An 11,031-nucleotide genomic window follows, 5' to 3' on the forward strand; every position below is an offset into this window, starting at 1 on the left:
TGCTGTGCCCTACCTCAGTAAATTAAAATAACATTACAAATTTAGTTAATCAATAATTAACTCAGATTTGACACATCGATAAAATTTTATAAAAACAGGTACGTAATTATTTTTAAGCATTCATTATTATTCGAGATGTTAAAAAGGTCACGCTGTTCAAAAATATAGACAGACTAGCTTTTACCCGCGGCTTCGCTCGCATTGAATTTTTTTTAATAAAAAAGTATCCTATGTTACTTCTAATACTTCCAAAAATATGTGTAAAAAATTCACGATGATCGATTAAGTAGTTTTCGCGTGAAAGCGTAACAAACAAACTTACATTCACATTTATAATATTAGTAATGAAGTAGGGATTCTGATAATCGCCTTAGCTATTTAATTTACAAACATTTGTATTGGCCATACATATGTTTGCCGTGGTCTGGGTGTTTGGACTGCACCTTGTGAGTCTCCCCACCGTGCCTCGGAGTTCCTGGTTGTTATCACGTACACTTGATATCGTTACTCATAGTTGGGAATATATCCGCCAACCCGCATTGGAGCAGTGTGGCGGATTCAGCTCTGATCTTTCTCCTACATGGGGAAAGAGGAAGGATATTACAGGCTGAAGCATTACACTAACTGGTGTTAGAAACTTTCCCACGACCCGGCTCCTCTACTCAGTGACGTCGTGCGACGGAGCGCGGAGGGCGGGGCAATAACGCCGCGTGCGCCACGTCGCATCATGCGGTAGCATCGCTCTCTTTGCTTCGAGCTCGCGGCAGCGACGGACGTACTCTCTAGTGCTAATAGGACGCGTACATGTACTTATGTTGATAAACATTTAGTTGATGTAAATGAATAAATTTTGTAAAGTTACTCCGTGTCTTATTCGTTTTTTTTTTAAATAAAATTCTCTTTCATTTCTGATTTCTAAGACTAGTGTATCACTGTAAATTGAATATTTTTTTAAAAGAATACTTGGGGTGTGATCTACAATCGATGCCGAAGCCAAAAATATAGTTTTTAGAATTTTTGTCTGTTTGTCTGTAAGTATGTCCGGGATAAACTCAAAAATAACCGCATGGATTTACTTCAAATTTGGCACGAATATTATTAAGAAGTCGGGTCAACATATAGGCTACATATTATCATGCTATCACCTACCGGGAATGAGCAGTGAACCTTTATTTCCTCAACGCATTCTGTAACAACGTGTAATCTAACAATGGATATTTGAATGTTGTTGTTATTATGTTAATAACCATGCTATATAACCTAACTTCACACTATACAAATCACACAATATAAGTAACTAAACCGATAATTTTTTTTTTTTTCGAATTGAGGAGTGCTGTTGGCCCTAGCGGCCTTTACAGCGTCACCGGTGAGAGGGGCCGGGCACTTAGGCAAGCCGGCCGCGAAGGAAGAATGGGAGCCCTCTGGGAGGGCTCGGGGGGAAAAAACGCCCGCCCTAAGGGTGTCTCCTAGCGAGATCGCACCTCGGCTTAGAGCGTCGTCGGAGTGGAGGAGGCGCTATGCGGAGCGCTGAGACGGCTTACGGACGGTCAGCTACGCGCCTAGGCGCGTGCGAGCCGTCAGAACGCGGGGACCTCGCCCTCGCCGGCGGGGGCGGTGCGTGTGTGTCTTGTGTGTGGTGTATATGGCGTTAAGCGCCGTGATCCTATCGTCAGGGTCGGTTAAGACGTGCATGGGACGCCTTTGTACGGTCTGTAAGTTACCTCTACCTACGTATTTGCAAGCCTCTGCTACAAGAGGATTTGGGTGACTGCGCGCTCTCTCAAAATACGCTGTAGCGAGTATTTTGAGGTGCTTCGCGATTGAATCGATCTTAAGGTCGCGATGTAAGTCGACATTACGCACGTACCACGGCGAGTACGTGGCAGTGCGCAGAAACTTGTTCTGAATGATTTGGAGCCTATGGATGAGGGTTGGCGCCACATGAGCGAAGACGGGGCACGCGTAAGTCATAATAGGTCGTATGCAGGCCGTGTATAATGTTAATGTAACTAAGCCGATAAACATAATTAAATGAATATAAGTAGACAAGACAATTTTAAAGCAGCGCCATCTATGAGATTTTTCTGTAGATATAAAATGTAAAGAAGAAACGGGTAAATGAATGTTATTTTAAAAGGTATAATCGTAGGTATTTTTGGTGCTGTATAGCGTTCACGCAGACGACGTCGCGGGTAGCAGCTAGTAAACAATAAATGTAATAAATAAATAATAAACGTAATAGATTGTAGCATAGGTATATGATTATGTAATTGTAATGATAAGCCTTTATACATGTACTTAATAAGATAGGATTAATTATACATTTAAAATTAAAAAAAAAAAACAGAAATATGGATAAAAAGATTTTACACACACAAAAAAGGAGCCTACTAACAATTACATAGGTTAAGTGTACATTGAAAGTAGCAAATAAGTGTACATATATTGTAGTTAGCACGTAAGTGTAAATATAATAAAAATAACAACTATAATACAACAATATGTACAACAAAATCATAGGTATACTTAGTATAATATATACAGATGTGCATGTATATAATTAAAAAAAAAAAAATCGCAAGTTGGCACTCTTAGTATAGAATAGTCTTGGTCAGTGGACTTGCGTCGATTTTTAGAAACTATAAGGCTAGTTCTTAAGTTCTCTTAAGTTGCAGTGAAGTACTGATGCGTTTTAAAAAATTAAAAATTTTATATAAATAACAAAAGCACGGGCATTATATGTCTGTGGATATATATCCTACATTTAAAAAAAAAAAAACTTAAGTCTCGTGTCCTAGCGGACACACAGTTTTCACATTATATATTACGAAGCTTACCTCATCCTCATCGTCGCTGCTCAGTGCTATAATTTCAGGCGTCGTCTCTATTACTGTGACATCATCATCAATTTTACTCTCCTTATATGTTATGCTTTCCTTTTTCAAATTTTTGAGCATCTTCGTCTTAATACTATAAGGTGCCGGTTTAGAAAAACTGCTTACTTCTGGCCTGCAGGCTTCATTTGAATCTTTTGTTAAATCATTGTTTTCACTTGTGACCTCTCGGAGAGGACTTGTTATCGGTGAACACGATATTCTAGAAGTGTTATCATCATCTTCTTCTGGAGTTTTTTGTGAAGTATGATTATCATCAGTCTCTAGATGTAGAGGCTCCGTTAAACTGGCTATGGAACTAGCCCGTGATGTTTGTTCTGTCTGAAAAGTCTTACAATTAGTTAATCATATCGAAACTTATAGCGAGTTTTGGCTGTCAAATTTTTATATGTATAATGCCCACTTTTTATTCGTAAAGTTAATTGCAAGTAGTTAAGAAACTTTTTATTTGTAAAATTAATTGCAAATAGTTAAGAAGCTAAACATATTTGAACATGAAAAATTTAATCAAGATCAGTATTTTATAGACTGTTATTCAAACGTGCTTCAAAACCGAAAATCCCGTAATTTTTACATTGTCACAGACACCATGATTGCCACTTACACTGTGGAAAAAATCTCATAAAACACGGACAAATGCAGACCAAATCCTCATACAGGGTTATGAGAGTCTATGAGATCTGATAGATTCTTATAACTCGGTATGAGAATTTGGTCTGCATTTGTCCATGTTTTATGAGATATTTTTCCATAGGGAAATACTTAGAAAATCTTAGAAACTTATTCTGCAAACTACATAATAACTTATCAGGTAACATTTCTTCACAAATACTCACATCATCATCAATTTTACTCTCCTTATATGTTATGCTTTCCTTTTTCAAGTTTTTGAGCATCTTCATCTTAATACTATAAGGTGCCAGTTTAGAAAAACTGCTTACTTCTGGCCTGCGGGCTTCATTTGAATCTTTTGTTAAATCATTGTTTTTACTTGTGACCTCTCGGAGAGGACTTGTTATCGGTGAACATGATATTCTAGAAGTGTTATCGTTATCTTGTTCTGGAGTTTTTTGTGAAGTATTATCATCAGTCTCTAAATGTAGAGGCTCCGTCAAACTGGCTATGGAACTAGCCCGTGATATTTCTTTTGTCTGAAATGTCTTATAATTAGTTAATCATATTAAAACTTCTAAAAGTTTTTGAGTTTTGGCTGTCAATTTTTTATATGTATAATGCCCACTTTTTATTTGTAAAATTAATTGCAAGAATTTTTTTATTTGTAAAATTAATTGCAAGTAGTTAAGAAACTTTTTATTTATAAAATTAACTGCAAGTAGTTAAGAAACTAAACATATTTGAACATGAAAAATTTAATCAAGATCAGTATTTTATAGATTGTTATTCAAACGTGCTACAAAACCAAGAATCCCGAAATTTTTACATTGTCATAGACACCATGATTGCCAATAAATACCTAAAAAATCTTAGACACTTATACATTATTTACAACATTTATCAGGTAAGATTTCTTCATAAATACTCACATCATCATCATCATCTTGTATATAATCAGAATCATCACTCTCATTCTCCTTCGGTAACACTCCCATGATACTCATCCGCGTCGCACGCGACATGAACATTTGATCTTCATCAGGACCTTCATCACCTGTGCTTACTCTATTACTAGTTTCATCACTATCTGTTTCAGCGTCATTCTTTACACTATGAGATTTGTCATTACTTTGCACTTTATCATCATTCTTATCATCTTCATCTGCCTGAACTTTTTCACAATTTTCCAGACTTTTTTCACTATTATCGTCACTTTCTTCACATTCATCACTATCCTGTTCTTCATCAATGCTTTGTATACTACTATTGCTCTGTATACTCATGTTTTGTATATTAACAACTGTGTTCTTTAAATCTTTTATTTTAGCTGGTGTGTCTTTCAAACAGGCCAGTTTCCTGTTTTTGTCACGTTCTATGATAATCGAATTATCTGTATCGGAGTCTAGGAGCATCATTCTTTTCTTAGTTTTACGAACTGGTCCTATGAAGGATTCAGAGTCTCTACCGCTATCTCTGATTATTGGACGACGTCTGGGCACAATTTCTGGGGAAGCTTGTTCTAGATAAATAAAAAAAGATATACATTATATGTTTGCTATATGTATTACTATTTAATATTTATTTTTCTTTTTATCAAAAGCAATATTTTGTAGACAATATGTAAATTGTTTTATGTAAACCTCACCTTCATCCTCAGACGAACTAACAACCACTTTGTTAGACGAATTTGACTGTCTCCTAATGCTACTCTTACTTTGATCTAAGTAATAAACGAAAACAAAAAAAAAAACTTTTACAATAATTCTTTAATTTTTAAAATTGCAAATACTTTATAAGTAATCTACGATTAAACAGCAAGTATTTATTTGAACATTTTATCAGTTGTTGATAAATGACGACATAAATCACCTGGTTGTGGTAAGTAATTATGACCGAATTTAGAGATCAGAAGATTCTAAGGTAATGAAGGAACATTATATAAAGCATTTTTATAGGCCTTTATATATTACGTATAAAATTAAATTTTTATTTTATTTTTTTTAATTTATTTAACGAAACAATAGCATAATAAATGTATAACAAAATAAGTCAAACATTTAAATCACTGTTACTTACATTTTATAACAATCACTTAACAAAGTTTACACAATAATTGTGTCTGTAGGCAAACGAAGAAAAACCGACTTCAATTATATCGACAAGTAATACAACGTAGGTAGACGAAAAAATAGTCAAGTAAATACGCATTATCAAAGATTACTCCAAAAGTTGTAATCAGATCTCGATGAAATTTAAATGTGACCACATGATAAACATTGGCTTTCGATTAAATTAAAAATCATCAAAATCGGTACAACCAGTAAAAAGTTATGCGGATTTTCGAGAGTTTCCCTCGATTTCTCTGGGATCCCATCATCAGATCCTGGTACCATACCTGGGATATCTCCTTTCCAACAAAAAAAGAATTATCAAAATCGGTACATCCAGTAGAAAGTTATGCGGTATAAAACAACGTAGATCGACGAAAAAAGCGTCAAGTAAAAACGCATTATTAGATATAACTCGAAAAGTTATTGTTAGATCTCAAATAAATTTAAATGGGACCAAATGACACACACTACCTTTCGATTAAAAGAAAATTTGTTGAAATCGCTCCACCCAGTCAAAAGTTCTGAAGTAACATACATTAAAATAAATACAGTCGAATTGAGAACCTCCTCCTTTTTTGAAGTCGGTTAATAAAAGAAAATATCAAACAGGTAACTGCATAATAGTAGGCGATCTTATCGACCAGTATGATTTACGCGATGCGAGCTACCTCGCAGCCCGCTCCCTCTTACTGTACAGACACTTGCGGGGATGTCGATACGGCGTTCGATGCTCGCTCAATTGCTCATGCGCGTGCTCATAGTAACTACTGCTATTACATGGCGGAAACAATAGGTAGTGATGTGGCAAACGATACGTGACGATATTTGTCGATATAAGGGAAATCTGATATTTTTGTTTTACCTGTTTTTTTTTTTTTTTTTTTTTAATTTTTTTTTATTTTTTTTTTTTTTATTTTTTTATTTAAATTTTAACATCCATAGGCTCTACCGTTTTACCTGTACCGTACCGTTTTACCTACGTTTGTAATTAATCTTATGATTCTGAATTTTATTTTAAAATTTTTGAGTAATTTTGAGAATGAAGTTTAGGAGAAACGGAAAATTGATTTTGGAATGTAATTTTATTATATTAATTTTGAAAAGGGTTTTTAATTAAATTTTTAAACATTTATTTTGAATGATTTGAAGTATTTGGTGGTTACTTATACATATACTACTCCAAACGGGACAAGCATAGGTTAAGCAAGGCCTAATTAGGGTACTGTAAATTCTAAATTTGGTTTGTGGAGAAAGAGTACTATTTCTATTAAAAATCGGGCTTAAGCATCCAATTGCCCAAGCTCCTTTAATACGTAAATTTGAAATATGTTTTGACCAATTAAGTTTACTGTCCATAGTAATCCCTAGATAACGAACCGAACCACTCCATGGTATATTATGCCCTGCAATTGTCAGTGTCCTTTTAGGGACCTTTCGTTTCTGAGTAAATAGTATGGCTTCGGTTTTCGCCTCGTTTAATTTTAGCTTCAATTTTGAGAAATAGCTGTGAAGCCGATCAATGGATAATTGCAAACGCCCAATAATTAAATCAATGTCATTTGAATATGTGTATGAAGCTGTATCGTCGGCAAAGCACGCCAGACTGGTTTCAGGTTGAATAGGTATATCGTTTAGGTAAAGGAGAAACAAGAATGGTCCTAGGATAGATCCTTGAGGAGCTCCGGCCGGAATAATTTGAGAAGAAGCGCAATTACCAATACAGACAAATAATGGACGATCCGTTAGGAAAGACTCAATAATTTTCACTAAATTTAAAGAAATATTTAAGTGTATTAATTTATGTAACAATCCCTCATGCCAAACGGTGTCGAAAGCTTTTTCAATATCGAGGAGAAACATACCCTTTGACTGACCCAAGTTAAGATGATGGGATATATGTTCGAAACTCTGGCATGTTGCTGTACAGTAGAATGAGCGGCACGGAATCCAGATTGTTCATTTATAATCAAGTTATTGGATTCTCCTAAGAGTCTGTAGTGAATTATTTTCACAAATAGCTTACCAAGAGATGGTAGCAAACTAATGGGACGGTATCTTGTCGGTAGTTTATGGTTTTTTTCTTGATTTCTTTATAGGGATCACTTTAGCCGATTTCCACATCTTAGGGAAATAACCCAGAAAAAGGCAGCTGTTAAATATTCTACTTTATAACACAATCGACTGTTGAGACAGATTTTTAAGCAACACATTATTTATACCATCACTACCTATTTACGATTTTTAAAAGTTTTTAAAATTTTCTTTATTTCCAATGGCCTAACAGGTTTGCTAATATCATTGATCCGGTGTTTACTGAGTACTGATAGACTTTTAGACTTCCTCGTCGGTAGCAGTATCCCAGTTCAGAGTAAGGCTTAGGTTGAAAAGAAACGCCCGTGCAAGTGTATCACACTGCTCAGCAGTCGGTGAAGTAATTGTACTATCCGATCGGGTCCAATCAGCATTTCTATAGCGAAATGTATGTATATGCTTCTTCCAATCCTTTATACCCCTAACACTGAAGTATATATATCCGTATATATGTAGTGGTTGGAAGAAAGAGCAACCAAGGTTTCAACGTCACTAACACTGTGCACATTTTGGGCTAGAACAAGATCAGGTGTAGTTGATCTACTAGAAGAGTAGTTAATTTGGGTCGGTAAATTAGGTGCATGAATTATGAAGTCTTTTTGGAACATACTGCGAAAGAGTACACGTTCGCGCGTGTTAGTATAGCTACTATTATATATTCATGGCGGGCATTGAAATCGCCAGCTAATATAACTCGCGAGCCAATATTCAGAAACAAGTCCAGATCATGTTGGAGCAAAGGCAAGTTAGGCGACTCGTAAACTGATACTATCATCTGATCGTCATCATCATTTCAGCCTATTGCAGTCCACTGCTGGACATAGGCCTCCACAAGTTCGCGCCAAAAATGGCGTGAACTCATGTGTGTTGCTCATAGTCACCACGCTGGGCGGGTTGGTGACCGCAGGGCAGGCTTTGTCGCATACAATAGGGATTTTCTGATCTTTTTATTTTTAAATGTGAATTTTATTTAATATTCAAAAACAGTATAATTATATTTGTAACTAGCAGTACCCATAACTTCGTTCACGTGGGTAATTCTATCTCTATACTCATTATTTTTTAAGTGTTATCCTGATCCCATGCAAATTATGGGATAAAAAGTATATGTTACCATGTGACCTCCTTTATCTTATATTACCTGTTCCAGAGACATGTTTATACACATAGATAAACATTTTAAAACGTTTCTATAAAAAACAATATAGTTTTTTTTTTGCCACGTAAATTTCGTTAGAATTCCGAGATAAAAAGTAGCCTGATTGTGGCTCCACAACCTCCTATATCTTCCAGACTATCCCATAAAAATTGGTTTAGCCGTTCTGGAGATTAGCCTAAACAAACAGAAAGACAGGCAGACAAAAATTTTAAAACTGTTCACAGGTATTTTAAAATAAAAATAGATACTATTAAGACCTTGAATAAGTTCTCACTGTTTCTTTACAAAATATATTTTTTTTTAATTTATAAGTAACAAAAACATTTCATTCAAAGTATTATCCATCACTAGCGACCACTTTCTTCCATCTTTCTGGCAGTATATGAATTCCACATTGGAAAAGCGACATGTCTTTTGAAGCAATCCAAGAATCAATCCTTTTTTTAGCTTCTTCATAAGAATGAAAGCGCTGTTCAGCTCGGCCATGTGCCATCGCACGGAATAGGTGAAAATCAGAAGGGGCTATGTCAGGTGCATACGGTGGATGGAGTAGAACTTCCCATTGAAGCGTTTCCAGGTAGGTTTTCACTGGTTTTGCAACATGAGGCCGAGCATTGTCATGTAGCAAAATCACTATATTGTCTCTGCTTATATAGTGTTCGTTTGTCTTTAAAGCTCGACTTAAACAAATCAATTGAAGTCTATAGCGATTCCCCGTTATAGTCTCATTCGGTTTAAGCAGCTCATAATAAAGTGAACTACCATAATAAAGTAAACTACCATACCCTGAAATTCAAGGTTAGATACACTACTGACTTGCATGTGTGTTACTATTCGAAATTCCATGAATGGCGTACTGCTACTGCCACCTTTGAAGAAACAGTGAGAACTTATTCAAGGTCCTAATACAATTTTATTTATGTATATAGTTTATTATATATATGTTTATGTATGTTTATAGATGTATAGAAATATAATGGTCAAAACAATTAAAAGAAAAACATAACTGTATCCAACAGTAAGAAATTATTGATTCACTATTATTTTTTATCATCAAATTCTAAATTTATAAGATATTTCTATCGACATATAATAATCTTAAGGTTGCAGTTTATTAATTGAGGAGAAACAGATTCTACTCTACTATTCTACCTCCCATTGTCAAAGTCTCGGTCAAATAGTATCTACAACTAGTGATCAGGCCATAGGTATTTAAAAACAAAACTAAAGAGTTTCTGACCTATTGCAAGTCAGATATTTTTTAGATCTCAAATGCGGAAACCTTGGGGCTTTAGTACTGTATAGCCTTCCCCAAATCTCTATAATGGGTGCTAAAATAATATTTACCATCGTCACTACTCAAAACAATATGATTCTGAACACTGCTCCGTCTAGAGGCTGTCTTTGATAACTTGTGATGCGCTGGTACTTCCTCTGATTCACCTAAAAATTATACATAATAAGTTAACTAAGACACTGAGTATGGGTGTGTGAATCCCACATGGATGTAATTGTTACATTCTACTTTTTATTTATTTTTTATTTTACTAGTTGTGGTTTCACACGTGTTAATTTGAACAAAAAAATATCCTATAGCTTTTTTTTTATAATGAGCTTTGCCACTGCGATCCTATAGCTTTCCTTTTGTGAATGAGCCAACACAAAAAGTATTTTTCAATTCGATCCAGTAGCTCCTGATTAGCGCGTTTAAACAAACTTTTCAGCATAATAATAATATTGTAGATGTTTGTATATTTAAGAAGAAAATTAATGGAACATAAATGTATTTTTAACTGTTCTATAATATTAATAATTTTAGAATTGTAAAACACGTAAGTTTGCAAATTGATAACCTTTTAGACAACACCGAAAATAAATGTTGTCAAGTAATTTTGTAATAAACAAAGCAAAATGCTAAATAATTTAAATGATTATTCAATAAAGGAACAAAACTATCACCTTCAGTTACAGAATCGTCAGATTCAGGAACGAAAGCAGTCTGATTTTTTTTCCCCGGTGTTTTTGGAACAAACGATTCATCCAATACACTATTATCAATAATCTCTGTGTCTGAATCACTTTCCATACCACTTTTATCACGATATTCAAAAAATGAACTGTCCATTTTTACAAGAACAACTTTTATACAAAAATAACA

General features: G+C 34.7%; 1 protein-coding gene across 1 annotated transcript in view; it reads right to left on the reverse strand.

The window, feature by feature from the left end:
* Window positions 1-10,998, reverse strand: part of LOC123662439 (transcription termination factor 2) — a 29,965-nt gene extending 18,967 nt beyond the window's left edge. Inside the window, exons 1-6 of the mRNA XM_045597281.1 lie at window positions 10,833-10,998; window positions 10,221-10,316; window positions 5,158-5,232; window positions 4,442-5,031; window positions 3,734-4,048; window positions 2,841-3,218 (exon numbers count right to left, since the gene is read on the reverse strand). Of these exons, the coding sequence (XP_045453237.1) occupies window positions 2,841-3,218; window positions 3,734-4,048; window positions 4,442-5,031; window positions 5,158-5,232; window positions 10,221-10,316; window positions 10,833-10,998 (1,620 nt within the window). The remainder of the gene's footprint in view (window positions 1-2,840; window positions 3,219-3,733; window positions 4,049-4,441; window positions 5,032-5,157; window positions 5,233-10,220; window positions 10,317-10,832) is intronic.
* Between the last annotated feature and the right edge of the window lie 33 nt (window positions 10,999-11,031).

This window comes from Melitaea cinxia, chromosome 18 (genome assembly GCF_905220565.1).
Source record: "Melitaea cinxia chromosome 18, ilMelCinx1.1, whole genome shotgun sequence".
Classification (NCBI taxonomy): Eukaryota; Metazoa; Arthropoda; class Insecta; order Lepidoptera; family Nymphalidae; genus Melitaea; species Melitaea cinxia.